We start from the raw sequence: 16,666 nt of genomic DNA on the forward strand, positions 1-16,666 counted from the left end.
TTCTGCCTTCGATCAGTTAGCAACAACAGGATGGCATGATGCAGCCTTTTTTTCCAAGACCCATGCCTCCAGCCTTGGCTACAGAAAGCAGAACTGCAGTGGTTTCGGCTTTGGTGGAGAATTAGCCCATGCTCTGGTGTAGTTGCCTCTTTGAACCTTACCCAGCCTACCTCCTCACCCCTTCCTCCCTCCCCATTTTGGCTGCTGCTCCATGGTGGATTCCCCAACTTTAGAACAGTTATCAATTAAGCAAAAGCTACAAACAGCTCTGACCCTGAGCTATAATTGATACTTGTTAGTTCCTGGTGCTGGCCAGCAGCTTGAATGGCAGTATCAGGGGGAGGGGACCGTCACCTCAGCTGACCCACTCTGCACCTTACAGTTGTTACACCATTTCAGCTCTGTTGTTCAGGGCTTTGGAGCATGTTAAATTGCTTTCTTCTATGATAGGTTTTCAGTAGAATCAGTATTTTTTTTGTCTGGGTTCCTTTTCTATTCCAGACGTGGAGCTGGATACTGTTGCTTCTTCTCTTGCAACTAATCATTGAGACAGGCCTGTGAGGTAGGTTTTGCTCTCCCCATTTCACAGATGGAGAAACAGAGCCTTACAGACATGAAATAACTTGCCCACAGTAACCCAGCTTGTAAGGTGCACACATGAGGCTTAAACCAAGAGTCCAAGATCAGGACTCTTTTTCTTTATACCACACTTCCTATTTCTTCTGCTTTGGCCACCTTCCTCTTTCTATTTTTATAAGAACCACTCACTTTTGGGAGTGCAAAATTATGTAAGTCCATTTTTCTTCCTTTATTTGATGTTACTGCCTCTTTCCAGTCCTGGCTTTGCAAAGGGCAAGTATGTAACTTCCACAGAGGAACCTAGGACTTTCCTTTGGGAAATGAAAAGGGAGGAGGGCTATATCCCATCTACTTACATGTATTTGCTTATTTATTCAGGCATAGTGCTATGCAATGGAAGAGGCAAAGATGTTAGGTCATCATCCCTGCCTTCCAAAGGTTCGTGGTGAGGCTGCCCTACAGGCAACCCCTCCCAACCCACTATGATCCATATTATACTGGAGGTAAGAATAAATACTAGTAGGAACATGGAGCAAGGAGCCCTTCATTTTACCTGAGGTATTGAGATAAAAGTGGAGAGCACACCGTAGTCTGGGGCCTTAGGACATTTGGGCTTAGGACCCCTTCTTAGCTCCTTTCCTCTGTGTTGCCTGGAAAGAAAAGACTGCATCTCATGCCATGCTCCTGGGCTTGGAGGAAGGATGCTTGGGAGGCCTTGCTCAGTCAGAGCCGTCAGTCTTCCACTAGGGTGACTAATGCTATAATTTGCATCCACTCTGAAATTATTAGGAACAGACTTGCTTTTGCAGTAATGGGAGTTGCTGGCCATTATCCACATTTTCTTGTTTGGACTCATTATGCTTTAATAATCTACTGTTTGGTTTTTATTCTCTGCCTTTCTTGGAGCCTAACTCCAAATTGTTTTATAAGGATAAATAATGGCTAAACAAGCAGAAAGGCTTTAAGGCGAGCATGGAGGAGTGCCATAGAAAGAAAGAGATAATTCTAGGAAACTGGGGTAATCTACATGAGGAAACACCCTCCCCGTACTTTGTGCCTTCAGGCTGAGGATAGATGGATATATAGAAAGGTGGAAAAAAAGTTGCTTGAGGTCAAATACTGATGACATCAGGTCCCACGAAATCTGTAAATGCTAAGATTCCTTGGTTATGGTCATTTAACTGAGAATGGGGCAAGGGGGACAGGTTGGGCTGGATTGGGAGATCAAGTTTACAGTAAAAGCCAGGTTATAGACCAAGGTTGAAAAGAAACTAAAAGAAAGTACAGTTTGTTAGAAAAACCATTGTCTCAAGAGGCTTCGTGGTTAAAAGCCCAGACTTCAGAGTCTCCCAGATGTGAGTTTGAATCCTGGCTCTGCCTCTTCCTAGCTGTGGGACATTGGGCAAGTCACAACCTCTCTGAGTCTTAGTTTTTTTCATTTGTATAATGAAGATAATAATTGTGCCCATAAGACTGCTGTAACAATGAAGTGAGACATCTATGTTCCTGGCACGTCATGAATACTCAGTAAATGGTAGCAGTTGTTTTGCTTTTATAGGAGGCTATTACTATCTGCATGATCTTAGTTAGGTCAGCTTTGCTTCTTTGAGCCAGTTTTCTCTACTGTGGGACAATACTACCACTGAAGGCAAGTTTTTTGCAGGGATTAAGTTAGATTAGGTATACAAAACATAAGGTTTAAGAAGTGGTAGTGTCACTAGGTAACAACCTTTTAGGAAATGGCAGGGATGGAAGATGGGAATGTCTACTCTTCTGCATTCTGGAGCCTATGAGGACCCTCAAGTGTTAAGTGTAGATGGCATGGAAGAGCTGGGAGCTACATTTTCCACCCTTGGCCTATCTCTGACCATGCCAAACACCTAGAAACAGGCGAGCCGTTGTTGAGGGGAAAGGACAAGGATGGATTCTTGCTCAACCCTCAAGGTCCAGCTCAAGTCTCATTCTGTCCACCAAGCCTTCTGACAGTCCTGCCACAGGGCACTCTTCTTTACCTCACTTCTTTTGGCACCCAAATTTGGTCCTCTAATGTGGATGCTGAGCTATCATATTCACACTTATTTTCCATGAGCATAACTTCTCTTCCCAGCTCAGTTTTAAGCTCCTGGAGGGCAAGGTCCATTTCAGATCATTTGTCTGTATTCCTTGTGAGTGCATAAGGTTCGGCATGAAAGCTCCATATTGAATACCTTTCAATTTAGGTTTCAGAGAGAGAGAGAGAGAGAGAGAGAGAGAGAGAGAGAGAGAGAGAGAGAGAGAGAGAGAGATTTTTACTTTAAAGCTGGTTAATTCTAGCTCTTAGGGAAATTGTTAAAAAAAAAAAAAGCTGGTTAAGTGCCTCATCAGGGATGGCTTCTAGAGTACTCTAAAAGCAGCACATAAAAGCACGGAGAGAGAGAAAGGTCTGCACACAGATTCATTCAGCTGTAAAACAGTGCAGTCCAATATTGTACTGGTAAGGAAGTGATATGAGGGTCACACAACAAGTTAGTTTTAGTATTAAGACTAGAATCAAGGTTTCTTGACTCCCAGTTACATGACTCTTTCCTCCCTACCTCACCAATTTGACAGTTGTGGCTTAACTGTGACTGAGACAAATTAGAAGCAGGAGAAAACAACATTGGAATCTTTTAGCCAAGAAAAGTGTCTGCTGCTACTTCAGAGCTTGACTTGTAATGAAACATCATTTGGAGGTCACAGTAAAGGACCTCAGTGGACACAAGGTTAATGATGTTTGTTTTCCAAGGCCCTAGGTTGATGTCCATTTGGATGTGGCTGTAACTTGGGAATGAATAAGGTTCTTATTTTGAGGATGTCATCTGGTTCACTCATTAAGGGAATTGATAGCCCTGGGATGGACACGGCTTCAGGTAGAAATGTTTTCTGTCTCTGACGGTTCAGCTTACCATTCCTATTCGACTCCCTTTCTAGTGACTAGTAGAAATGGGACAGTATTCTCAGCTCTGGTAGTCTGTGGGCTGTGCTGTGGAAGCAGCACCATGTGGCCTAGTGGTTGTCATCCCTGGCTGCACGTAGCATCACTCGAGGAGCTTTTGAAAATAGCCATGCCCATGTCCCACCCCAGTCAATTAAACTAGGATCTCATGGTGGGGTCCAGGTTTTGTATCGTTCTAAAACTCCTTGCATGTTCCTAATGCGTAAGCAGGATTGAAAACCACTGGTAGTTGGGACTACATGGTTTTCCGAAATCAGATGGACCTTGAGCTATTGCTGATCAACTGTGAAGTTACTTCTCACTTCTGAGTCTCTGTTTCCTCAGTTGTAGAACACGGATAATGATTTCTACTTTGTAGGATTATGACCAGTGTTACGTGAGAAAATGTGCATAAAGCACTGAGTACAGTGTCACAGTTCCTGGAATACAACAGGTGTTCAGTAAAAAGTAGCTAAAATTTTCTTCAGTATTATTTTATTACCATTACCACTATTGTTATTGTTTATAATTTTTATATTACTAACAACAAAACAGCAAACACTGGGGAAAATAGTGGATGTGGAAACAGGAGATATGGATTTCATTCTTCACTCTGCCACTTATTTACCCATATTGTTGTGGGTGAGTCAGTTTACCTTTCTGAACCTCACTTTCCTTCTCTGTAAAATGGGTTTGATAAGACCTACATATTAATATTTTTCACCCCCAAGCTTATTATGAACATCAGATAGTTATCAACTGGGAGAGTGCTTTGAACAGTATAACGTGTGTTAGAGAAGTTGGTCTATTATTGTCATTTTGGTTGGTTTCTGGCTTTTTTTTTCCTGTGATTCTGTATACCTAGCCTATTCCTATGGAGAATGGCACATTCAGAAATGTAAGATACAGACTAAATGGGGGGGGACAGAATTTGTACGTGTGCACATGAATAGTGTTTTATTTATTCATTTATTAGAACACCAATCATAGTGTATTATTATTATCTCTGTTCATATCTATCTCCCTCACTGGAATGGCTAGATGGATGAATTAAAAAAATACACAATAATATATAAGCACTTCATGAACATTTGCATTGGTGGAAATTATGTCTGCCTGCTAGGGTGTTCAGAGGGATGAGATTTGAGCTGGGTCTTATTGGATGGTTACAATACAGATGAGATGTGAGAATAGGGGCACATATAGGGCAAGAAACAGGACAGAGTCTGGCACTTACCCCTAGTGTATGTTAGGTACTGTCTATAGGACATCTAATTTAGTCCTTAAAATCACCTTGTAAAGAGGGATTGTTATACCTATGTCTCAGATGAAGAACAGTCAAAGATGTGAAGTAACTGTCCAGGGTGCCACAACTTGGAAGTATCAGAACAAGGCCCTAAATCCAGGTCTGTACAACTCTAGACTCTTGTCTCATTTTAGAAGGAAGAGTCAAGGGCTTGCTTTAATGGGGCAGTGAGGGGACCAGTTTGACTAGAGGTTGGTGCCTGGGACAGTGATTTGGTACCAGCTATTGGAGGGCCTTCATTTCTGTGAAGGAGCTTAAACTTTATCTTGTGTATTTTAGAGCTGCTGGTAAGGTCTTTAAGGAGAGGAAAAGCAGTGTAAAAATACTTGAAGTAAATTTTACAGCAATATTCTGTTGATTCAATTTAATATGTTTTTACATTTACTATAAACATTGTTGTAGAAAAAATTGTATGAATGTCAAGGTCTATACCCGTGTGTAGTTGCCCACATGTCTATTTCAATATGGTCTTTATCAGACCATGGGTACTTATTCTGGACTTTTTTTCACTTAGTATTATTTCATATTCATATTTTTGTTTTGGACTGGTGCAAAGTTTGTCAGTTCATGCATAATATGTATTGATTGTATGAACTGCATTGTCTGCTTAGCCTTTGTGGTTGGGTCCAACTTTTTGCTGTTAAGATGCATATTTTTGTGCCAATTCCTTTTTCTTATGTTTTTTTTTTCCTCTTATATTAATTCCTTTGGGCTTGTTCCTCAAAGTGGTATTACTGGATCAACAAGTATGAACTATCTCATATGTATGATTTTACATTTCATCCACATTGTTCTAGAATGCTTGATGGCTATCTAGATATAATAAGCCCAGTTCTCGATGCCACCAGCAGTGTGTGAGTGTCCCTGTTTCACCATACTCCTACCAGAACCATCTTATAAAAAAGTATTTATATTTATTTTGTACTGACTAACCTAGAAACTAGAGAGACATGGAAGCAGAAAGGTGAGTTAGGAGAGTACTATCATAGTCAAGGACTAAGTGAAAAGGACCTGGATTTCAGTGATGATGAATTTAACAAACTCAAATCCATCATCAAACATTTACTAAGCACCTACTATGTGCCAGCCTTGTACTAAATATATTAGTACCTAATTTCATCCTCTCACTATCTCTGTAAGATTATATATTATTGATTTGATTATATAACTAAACAAACTGAGACTTAGGAAATTGATATGACACACACAAGGTATCTGAAGTTTCAGAGCTGGGGTTCAAATATAGCCTTTCTGAAGGGACAGCTGCCAGAAGAATAACAAAAGAAAAAGCCAGAGTTGTTAGTGACCAAGTAGAAATAGGAGCTAAGGAAGGTGTCCAAGGTAACACCAATATTGGGTGTCTGCTCATGAGTAGTGTTCTGTTTGGCTAACCATCTAAGTTCCTCGCTAACCATTCTCTCTTCCAGGGGACGCTGACAGTTTCAGCAAAGTGCGGCCTCCAGGAGAAAAGCCAACCATCATCCGTCCCCCAGTGAGGCCCCCAGACCCTCCCTGCCGGGCAGCTACTCCCCAAAAGCCAGAACCAAAGCAAGATGTTGTGGCTGGCAATGCAGGGGAAATCCCATCATCTGTGTAAGTAGGGTTGTTCTTCAAATTTGACCTAAGGTCTGGTCTGTCTTAGGCTACCAGGAATGCTCTTAGGATCACCATATATAGCTGCTAAGGGTGTACAGAGCACAGCCCTGGGGCATCGTTTACTTCAGAGTTTTGGGGAATATCATAGGCCAGCCCAATTTGGAGTGTTCCACTCAACATCCAAGCTGAGAGATTTCTGTAAAGCTGAAAACTTTGAACCTTAGTACATGCTAGGAGGCCCATTTTTCTTAGCTGCCTTGATCTCTGTATGGTGACATGATTACCTTCTGTTTTTAGCTTCCTTGGCTCTGGACTTTTTTCCCCTATTTTCTTATTATTGCTACTGGTTTTAAAAGTAATTTAATGAAGAGATTTATTCATCATACTTGTGCTTGAGGCTATTTTTTTCTTAGTAAGCAAAGAATATGACTTTTCAAAATCTTTCAAAATGACTCAGGTTCCTCAAAGAGCCTCTTGCAGAGTACGAGCTGCACTGACGTCCAGCAGGCCTTCCTGAGGCTGGGCTGAAAGCCAAGGAACCAGAGGGCGTGTGACTAGGATAGGAGCACAGCAGTGCTCAGGGAGTAGCCTTGCTTGGCCACAACTAACCTGGTTGGCCTTTTGTTGGTGACTGGGACCCCTCTCAGTATACTACCTCCTGGTCTTCCCTTTTATTTTGTCTCTTGTTTTTCATAATTATAAAATGGGGAGAAAAAGAAGAACAAAGCCTCTGCAGCTTCAACTAATTAGCTAAACGTATTTACAAAACGCCAACAATTACACTTTGAAATCGAGACTGATTTCACTTATTTCCCCCAAGAAAAACCTGAATTTGCAATATACTCAGACCATTCTGCATCAACAGGGACAAATGGTGTCTGCTATGGCCTTGAGGGCGTCTATTGGCTCTGAACCATTTCACATTCTGATACTTGGGTTTCTCCTGAGACCCAGGTCCTTTGTCAGCAAAGGCAGGGCCTGGAATTGGTGGCCCATCTGGTTCAGAGTTTCCTGTCCTTTCCACTGGTCATTGGTTCTCACACATATTCCAGAGCAACTCATGGGACTTGCTTTGCTTCTGTTTGCAGGGTGGCTTCTAGGACCAGGTTCTTTGAAACAGCTTCCCGGAAAACAGGAAGGTAAGAGACACAGGTGACCAAAGAGAGACCAAATCATTTTTTAATAAATTCATCATGAACATCCCATTTGTGTTCATGCTTATCTTCTCTCCTTTTGTTTCTCTATAGCTCTGAATCTCTGTGTTTGTTGCTTTCTCTTTCCCAGCTTTTCTCTTTTTGTCTCTCTCACACTTTTTCTCACTTTGTATCTTTTCTCTCTTTGCCTCCTTGTTTCTCCATCTCTCTTTCCATTCCTCTCTCATAAACACACATGTGTGTGCATATACACATGAGCACAAGACACATGCACACCAAGCAGTATTGCAAAAACTTTACATCCAATATAGGTCTTACCTTTTCATTAGTTTACTTATTTAGAACCTATTTAATATTCTAAAAGGGCAGCTGACAAGGATATATAGACTCTAACACTCTAACATAAAGCATGGCCCCCATTTCAAAGGTAAACATTAAACTTAGGCAATGGTTCTCAAACTGGCTGCACATCCAAATCATCTGGAAAGCTTGGAGGGAAGAAAAAAATCACGGATTGGTGGCTTTCCCTCTAGTCCCATTGAAACAGAATATCCAGTAGTCAGGTCTGGGAATCTAGTTTTTTGTTTCCTTCATTCTTCCCTCCCTTTGTTCCTTCTTTCCTTTCTTCCTTCCTTCCTTTCCATTATTTTGTTTTTAAAACTTCTCACTTGCTGGTACAGACTGCCCAAGGCCTGTCATTTGGGACCGTTTGGAATAAAACACCTAGAGAAATGATTGCTTAGCCTTCAGGGACTCTGTGAGTTTGTTCCATGTTGCACATCAGTTAGTTTGAAATTTTGCTTCCTGATAGGTGACAGGGGTGTAACTCTTCTAGCTGGCTAGTTAAAAGCAGAACAATGTGCCTTTCCCAGCAGTGGAGCTGGGGTAGTTTTGATATCCTCTAGTCAGAACTGTGGGACCTGACTCACTAGGATATGATTCTACACAGCAAGTTATCCTGGCTGTACTTGGCAGGGAGCTGCCAGGTGCCTTAGGCTGGGCCAAATTCTCCTTAGACAATAATTTACCATCTATTCTACCAGAACGGATGAAAGTAAGGTCAAGTCCCCAGATTTCTTCTACTGATAAGATGAAGATAAAAATTTCCACTGAGGAAGTTTTTAAAGTAGGCTTACCCAAATGTCTACCTTGAGAAATAGAAAAGGAGTGAAGGGAGGGAGAGAGAAAGGGAGAGACACCCTAATATTCTTAATAAGGTATGTACCCATGAGCAGGTCTACTTCCTGGTGATTCTTCCTCTCTCCCTAAGATAAGCCATTTGAGAAATAAATACCAAAGAAATAGAATACAGTAAACTGGAATAAACAGAATGAACTGAACACGTCTAAAGGAAAGCTTTTTAGAGGAGGTTATACTTGAGCTGGGGCTTGAAAGATGAGTGGAAGTACACAGAAAAACGTGGGGGGAGGGGCTTGATCTGTAGCCTTGGACAGGGAACCAAGGCATTGAGATGGGAATATGTGAGAGCCATGGACAAAGTCCAGTAGAATTTTTAAGGCAGGCTGACTTCCAATAGGGAAGCTATAGCGAAACTGGTGTTGAGAATATTGCAAAGATTGGTAGCTATTGCCAATGTGCTGGGGATTTGTCAGCCCACATTCAGAGAAAGACCAAAGTGGGTGCACCTGCCTGCCAGTGTTTCATTAGCCAGCATCCTAAGTAATCCCAGGTTCCTCCCACTCAGCATCCACCTAGGGAGAGCATCCCTTCCATGTAGGCTTCCACCTTGTAACCACCACCTGCATCAGTGCATCCACGTGCTGGCCCCTGATCAACATCCTCAGACTAGACCCACAGTCAATCCCAACTGTGCTCATTGTTACCAACTCTTCTCTCTTCTCTAATAAAATAAAGATCTGTTTAACCGCTGTCCTTCCCCTTTTTGCTTCCAATTTATATATGTAACTGTAGCCTGAGCTTTGAATGATATCTCTCATTCATTTATTTCCCTCCCACAGCAATTTTTAAAAAATAATTCAAAAGAAAATGAGTGGTGGTTCATCAGGCAGAGAAGGGAGGGGAGGACACTTCAGGGAGGCAGAACAGCTTATTTAAGACACATTCAGAAGTGTTTAGTCTTCCAGTTTCGCTAGAAGGTGGGAATGAGAAGAGGAAAGTTTAGCTGAAGGTGAGACCAGGAAGATGGATTGGGGCCAGATCATGAGAGCCTTGTATGACAAACCAAGGTGTTTGGTCTTTGTACTATAGTCTGGGCGAGGGAGGACTTTTAAGCATGGCAGTGCATATTCTGAGCTGACCGAGTTGTAAAAGGATCACTGTGGTGGTAGTGGGGAAGACAGATGGGAAAGTAAAGACTAGAGACAGAGAGACCACTTGGGAGACTAATCGTCCTGGCAAGAGGTGGTGAAGCCCTGGCCTGTGACATTGCCAATAGGAATGGAATAAGAAGTGACAGATTTGAGATAGGCTCAATAATACTTGACTGACTTTTCAAAGAAGGGACATTGGAGAAGGACTGAGACAGAGAAAAGTCTAACTTTGGCAATCAAGTAGATGGTACAATAAATAATCATGAAGGAGCAGGTTTTATGGGAAAGTTGCTGTACTCAATTTTGGACACAGTGATTTTGAAGACACTGTGGGACATCCAGGTAGAGAGTTTCGTTCAATGGGTAACTGCAACTTAGGCTATTAGTTAGAGCTCGACCTGTATAGATTTCGGGGTAAATCTATTGAGTATAGCCACTCTAGGAGGGCTATTCACATATACTACAATGTGAATAGTAGCCCTTTGGTGGGGGTCCCCAGTATTTGGTGGTAATTGAAATCATGGATGGGAGTAAGATCATTTCAGGGAGTAGGTATAAACAGACTCAAGAGAAAAACAGAAGGCTGAGGACATAGCCCTGGAGACCAGCTGTTGTATACTATATACTATAGTGGGCTTTATTTGCCAGGATTGTCTCTTCACCCCTGCTGTACCCAGACAAGGATAATTTAGAACTGATTGAAGCACATCAAGAGACTGGGCAAGGCTGGTTTGGTCATCAAGACAAAGGAAGATTCATCTTTCACATGGTACTTGCCTACCTCCTCACCCTTCTTCCTATTAGAGATAATCACAAAATGTAGTCTGTCGTCTAGGGCCAACTTCTCTGGGCCCTCCTAGCTTCCCATAGTCTGGTACTCAAAAGGATTGTTCTGGCACTTGAAATATGTCTTCTTGTCTAGGATAATAGGGAAGTAGCCCAACATTATAAGCATGGATCTAGATGCTTTGAAAGATCTAGGCAGGATCACTTCTCCTTTTTTCAGATAATCTCTTTGGCACTGGCCTGGAAAGGTCCCCCAACCCCTTGGTTTGCGTTTCTAGTCCTGACTGCTAGAGTCTTAGTGAAATGTCTTTCTTCCTTTATCCACAGTTCTCAAGGCAGACTTCCTGGAGATGAAAGTTGAGGCCACTGGTATGTAGTCTGACACTGATTACAGAACCTTGTTCCACATAAGCCTTCTTTATGGGATCTGATATTTTGAGGACTTGACTACCACGTAGGTCCAGAGGGTGGGAACTCACCTCTATGCCTCAATTCATTACCCTATCAATTTCATGACACTTAAACTTAGTGCCTTTTGATTCCAAGGTTTTGCGTGATTTTAAGTCACCTTCCTTTTTCCTTTCATTCTCCCCTAGCCAGATTAGGATGTAGTTTTACAGATTGCCTTTGAATCAAATTCATTAGGAATCCTAGGCTGTGACATTTTGGGCAGGTACATTTCCTTCTTTGATCCTCAGTTTCCCAGTTTGTAGAAAGATATCCTTTAGGTCTTTAAGGAAACCAGTAACCTCCCTTTTGCTGTTATAACAGGTGCCAAGAGGCTACCTTATTATCTAACGGATTTCATTTCTTTAGACAAAATCACTATTTCAGTCTTACCCACCTGAACCATCATCCTTAGTCCTCTATATTTGTCTAATATAAAGCACTTTCACATCCATTATCTCATGTGATCCATATCACTTGCCAGAAGTAGGGAGTATAATATGTGTTTAACTCAACAAATAAAGGAACGAAGTTCAGAGGGGCTAAGCGATTTGCTAAGGTCACAGGAGACTCAGAGGTCAGGGAAATTCCTTTCCCTACCTATGAGTTCTGATTGCATGACTATCAGATTGCTGGCATGACATGAACCCGGCACACACATAAATGAGATCTAAGCATCTGGAGCTTGGCTTTCCATGTGCTCCCTACCCTTCTTTTTCGTCCTATCACTGCCAGTCCTCAGAGTTCCATGGGTAGATAAGCTTCTCCTTATCAATCCCCATGGAGTTGAAGTTCCAGTAAAAGGAAGTTTGGAGTTATTATAGGGCTGTAAAGGCAGTGGGCATGATGCAGGGGGGTAATCTCAGAGGTTTTAGTATCAGGCTTCTGCTTCCCCAGGTAGACTTTTTGGGAATTAGAGTTGAGGTCAAAGGCACAGAGTCTCCAGTCCTTATCATAGCACCATCCTAAGCCTGTTTCGTGGGATCTGATTTATAAGGGCCTTTTCCCAGAGAGCCTCTGTTGCTCAGAAGATGAGCTACCAATCGTAGCCTTCGTTACCTACCAACAGAGGCCCCACCACTCGGTGACTGTTCAGTGTTTAACCAGCTAATTACCTCCTCTCCTTTTTCTCTTTCAGGTTTTAAAAGCCATGGCCTCTGGGGACCCTTTCCAGGTTCTGAAAGGGTCTTCTTCAAACCCTTGCGTGTGGAATCATTTTGTGCTGAAGAACAGCTCCTTCCTGGCCCTGCATCTTCAGGCTCTGGGGGGCTATAAAATAAGGGGCATATGTCCTAGACACATGTTTATTTCTCCTTTGTATTCTGTCTTCATCCCCTCAGAAGGTCTATCTCGAGTTCCTGTAACACTGTGAATGGTTGGACTCCCTCAAGCCAAACTCTGCCAAAACCAAGATATTCATTCACCTGAGTTGAAGAGGGGAGCCCAGTTTTCAGCTCTTCTCAGAACTTCCTGCTTCCTCAAAAGGCCATAGAACTCTGTAAGATTTTGGGCTAAAGACCAATCTCAGGGGTCTGTCCCTGAACTAAAGGCTACTTGTTTTGGAGCCATTGTTTATCTTGGTTGGAGGGGAGTAGGAATGATTGCCAAACATTGGAGAATCTTAACATGTCTCTTACTGAAGATATGGACACTGGTGCCAGGTCAGCATTCTGGCACTGCCGTATGTTTCCAAGAGCCTGTCTGTTCTTGTGGGGCCAGACAGCATGGGTGATGCCCTTTAAAACCCCTCCATGTGCACTTAGGAAGGTGGCCTTACCCGCTCTTGCATATACAGCCTCTTACGACAAATCTGCTAAGCATGTTTTGCATGTCAAAGCCTAGGTCTTTTTGGATTGTTTTTTCTTTTGTTTTCTCCTGACAGCTTCCTTTCCAAGCAATCAAGAAAAAAGAAACAAAAAACAGAAGAACAAAAACTGAAAAAACATTTCTTTTTAAAAAGGCAGACTGTGTTTGTCATGTAGGAGTTCCATTTTTGGGTTAAATGCTAGAAAAAATGTTAAGATGGATTGAGGCCAGGCATCTGTCACTGTTGCTTCATGTTTACCTTCTGCAGATAAGCTCTTTTATCTCCTGAAAGAAGCAGTTCTTAACCCATTGTCTATGGATTCAGGAACTCCATGATGTCCCTGAGGTGGTATGTGGAAATCCACAACAACATGCCTTTTCTGAAGAGATGTTCCATCACATTGTACTGAATTTCAAATGGGCTTGTGACACAATATAGGTTAAGAACCACAGCCCTTGAGATAAAAGAGTCATTTTACAACCTGTGAAGTATTTGATTGGAAGGGCTTTTCAAAATCATTTACTCTAACTACCTAGTTTACAGTTGGGGAAACCAAGGCAGAGCAAGTTAGTGACCACACTAGGACAAGATCCCAGGTCCCTGGGCTCCTATGCAAGATTTTTTCCATTACACCAAACTTACCTAGCAAGTATCCTTAAGGTCGGTGGCTTTAGTGCCTATCATTTTGGGGGTTTGGCTTTTACCCTTTCTTGAGCCCCCATATTTGTGACCAAGTAGAAAACTTCAAGACATAAATCCCTGGTCCCCTTCATTCATCATATCAGTCATTAGAAAGGAACTAAAACAAAATTGATGTAGTAGGTCAAAAGCCTGAGGAACAAACATTTCTCATTCTCGTTTGTTAAAGGGAACTTGATAGAATATCAGTGCTTATGTTTCTATGCAGATGACCGGGCCATTGCTTGCCTTTAGGGTCTGTTTAATTATTAATATAATGTGGCACAGTGTGAGAGAAAAGGCTTTCTTACCTCTACTCTTCTAGCAAGTCCCTGCTAGTGCACTGATTGTAGTACTGAGAGAGAAACACAGATATCGATATACAAAGTGAGCGAGCGTGCATACATACACACATGCCCAAGTCAACTCCTGAGGTGCATACTGGAAGGCAGTAGTCACTTTCAAGAGTGAACTCCAAACATGGTTTATTGATGAAAATGTAGGCCAAATAGAGAGCCTTTTTGAAAATTGAGTGGAAACTTGATGCTTTTCTAAACCAAGGAATGTCCAAGTGGCCTCTCCACTCTGCCCAGACTGGAAGACCAATTTACTAAGAAAACAGGAGACAGAGAGCCAAGTGCCCATCATTTCACCTGCTGGTCATCCCCAAAAGGGAGTCTCTGTGAGGCCTATACTGTCCTCACCTAGGAAGTGCTTGTTGAGCCCTGGGCTCAGAGCTGTGGCCTCCCTGCCCTGTCCCGTTGTATGACTGACGAAAGCAGGCAGATGTGCAGATTCTGGCTATAGAAGTAATAGCTAACAGGGCCTCAGTACCTTTGAAAGATGGTAGAGACATGGTTTGACTCTGGTTTTCTTGGGGGAAAATACCACAATCACCAATACAAACACTGGAAGATTACTGAGAGTCAAAAAAAAGCTGCTTGGACCCCAGTGGGAGAGATGTCCCAGAAACATGGCCATGAGATCCTTGTTTGTTTGTTGCCTGGGACACAGATCAAGATCCTAGCCTGGAGAGTAGGAACTACCAATCTGGCTGGAAGCCAGGGACCAGTGACTAGGTAGCTCTGCCCCTGCCCTGGGCTATACCTAAAGAATGCCAAAGAATGAACCTCAGCGCCTTCCTTTGGCACTCTGACTGAAAGAGCAAAAGGTTTTGTGGTGAGGCACACTGTCATGGAATGAGACTGGCTTGGACCAGGACTGATGAATGGGTAGTCATTTAGAAGAGGCTATGGGGAGAGAGTGATAATGGAAGAGTGGCACCTTCAGAAAATGATCAGCAAACCTTGGCCAGAAAGTTAAGAGAAACTGGCAATGGATGAACGGAAAGTCTTGAACTGGCAGTGATAACTAAGGAAGCTAACATTTATTAAGCACATACTAAGTGCTAGGTACTTCATATACATTATCTCATTTTGCCCTTACAACAATTATACAAACATTATTCTCATTTTACAGAGAAAGGAATTATGGCCTGGGGGCTAAAGGGACCAGTTCCAGGGCACATAGAAAGTAGATAACAGAATGGTGATTTGAATTCAGGCCCCTTTGACTCTATACCCCATGCCTTTTGCCCCTTGCCACACTTGAGTAGGTGTTTGAATAGAGAGGCACATCACTAGAGCAGGCATGACTCTTGACTCTTGCCTGCCTAACAAAATATTAAAAGGCAAGCATTTGATGGGGGAGGGTATGCAGGCCCACTTTTATAGGGGAATGAAAACTAGATACTCAGGAAGATACTCCTGAGCTGGGTGGGCATGTCTCTTCACATTCAGCTTACCCATTTGGTAATGTTTTTAAAAGGATCACCTAGTTTTACCGTGTGAAGTGAAGGATTTGTTTTTTAGTTGCTAGCTGTTAAAGCCCTGGCTTAGCCATTTCTCAAAGGGAAAAAAAAGGTCCTCATATGTGTCTCTGTATTTTTCCAAGGTTGTACCATGTGCAGTTTGAGCCGAAGAGACTAGCGGCACACACACATGCAGTTTGAGAAGTGGGAAAGGTCTCAGTGCCTCTGCAGTACTTGATGCCTTGGGCTCAAATCCCTACAAAGTTTTTCTGTGGTTATAGTAAAAGTCTAAGAGATGGTTTACAAAAAGAAGTATTACTGAATTCTTATTTTTCAAGTTTTTGTTTAAAATAATGGTTGGGGGTGTCTAGCCACTGAGGAGCAAAAATCAGCATACAATTTCAATAGTAAAATAGTGTCATGCAGAGTATTTCTAAAATAATCGGCTATTGTGGGAAAGTATTATTCTCTTTACAAGAAGTTCTTTGATTCTGTAATAACTAGGACAAATAAAGTAGTAAAGGAAGAAAGTAGTTCTGTGACTAGGAAAAAAACCGCTTTCAAGAGAATGTAGATCAATTATATACTACTTTTAAAGTAGCTGCAGATAAGTGGCCTTGACACATTAGAAACCCAGAAAAAGCTTCAGAAATAATAAATTGCAGAGAGAAGCAAGCTACCTTAAAGATATGTTTTTGTTGAAGAAGAACCCTCATTTTCATGGGGGAATGCAACACTTAATGCCAAGGACATTAATAGAGGGCTGGAAAGATGGCTTGTGTGAAATACATGTGTGACAACCAATAAAAGAATGAAATCCTGGGGCCCATTCATGTGACTTTCAATAAAGTATGCAGACTATCTAGTTATAATGGCTTCCATCTGCAGTTTTGTCATGGAAATAATCTTTGAGCATATCGGGTGTGATGGTGCATGCAGCCACTACCTCCTGCTTATGTTGTCTTTTATTATGCAAATCTCAGGCAACCTTGGCACAGGATTCTTTGGACCTAGGAGTCTCAATCTACAGTCCAATTTGAACCATGGCCTTGTAATTCCCTCAGGCCTCACAGCATCACTGTGTCAGGTGACAGACCCATCTTACAGAGAAGGAAACTTGAGGCTCAGGGAGAAGACAAATTGTTCGCCTAAGATTCCACAGCTAGCAATTGATACAAATCCAGGACTGGAACCTACAGAGGAAATTCTATTGCTCATATACCACACTGCCCCCAGTAATAAGGAAAAGGAATCCCGAA

The 16,666-nt window shown here is 42.2% G+C and overlaps 1 protein-coding gene across 2 annotated transcripts in view; it reads left to right on the forward strand.

Annotated features, from left to right (window-relative positions):
- OPHN1 (oligophrenin 1) overlaps window positions 1–16,276 on the forward strand; it is a 315,778-nt gene extending 299,502 nt beyond the window's left edge. For both annotated transcript variants that reach the window (XM_045538904.1, XM_045538903.1), the window contains exons 22-25: window positions 6,266–6,431; window positions 7,523–7,573; window positions 10,993–11,034; window positions 12,251–16,276. In XM_045538904.1, the coding sequence (XP_045394860.1) occupies window positions 6,266–6,431; window positions 7,523–7,573; window positions 10,993–11,026 (251 nt within the window). In that variant the 3' untranslated portion in view covers window positions 11,027–11,034; window positions 12,251–16,276. The remainder of the gene's footprint in view (window positions 1–6,265; window positions 6,432–7,522; window positions 7,574–10,992; window positions 11,035–12,250) is intronic.
- The last annotated feature ends 390 nt before the right edge of the window (window positions 16,277–16,666 follow it).

This window comes from Lemur catta, chromosome X, assembly GCF_020740605.2.
Source record: "Lemur catta isolate mLemCat1 chromosome X, mLemCat1.pri, whole genome shotgun sequence".
Taxonomy (NCBI): domain Eukaryota; kingdom Metazoa; phylum Chordata; class Mammalia; order Primates; family Lemuridae; genus Lemur; species Lemur catta.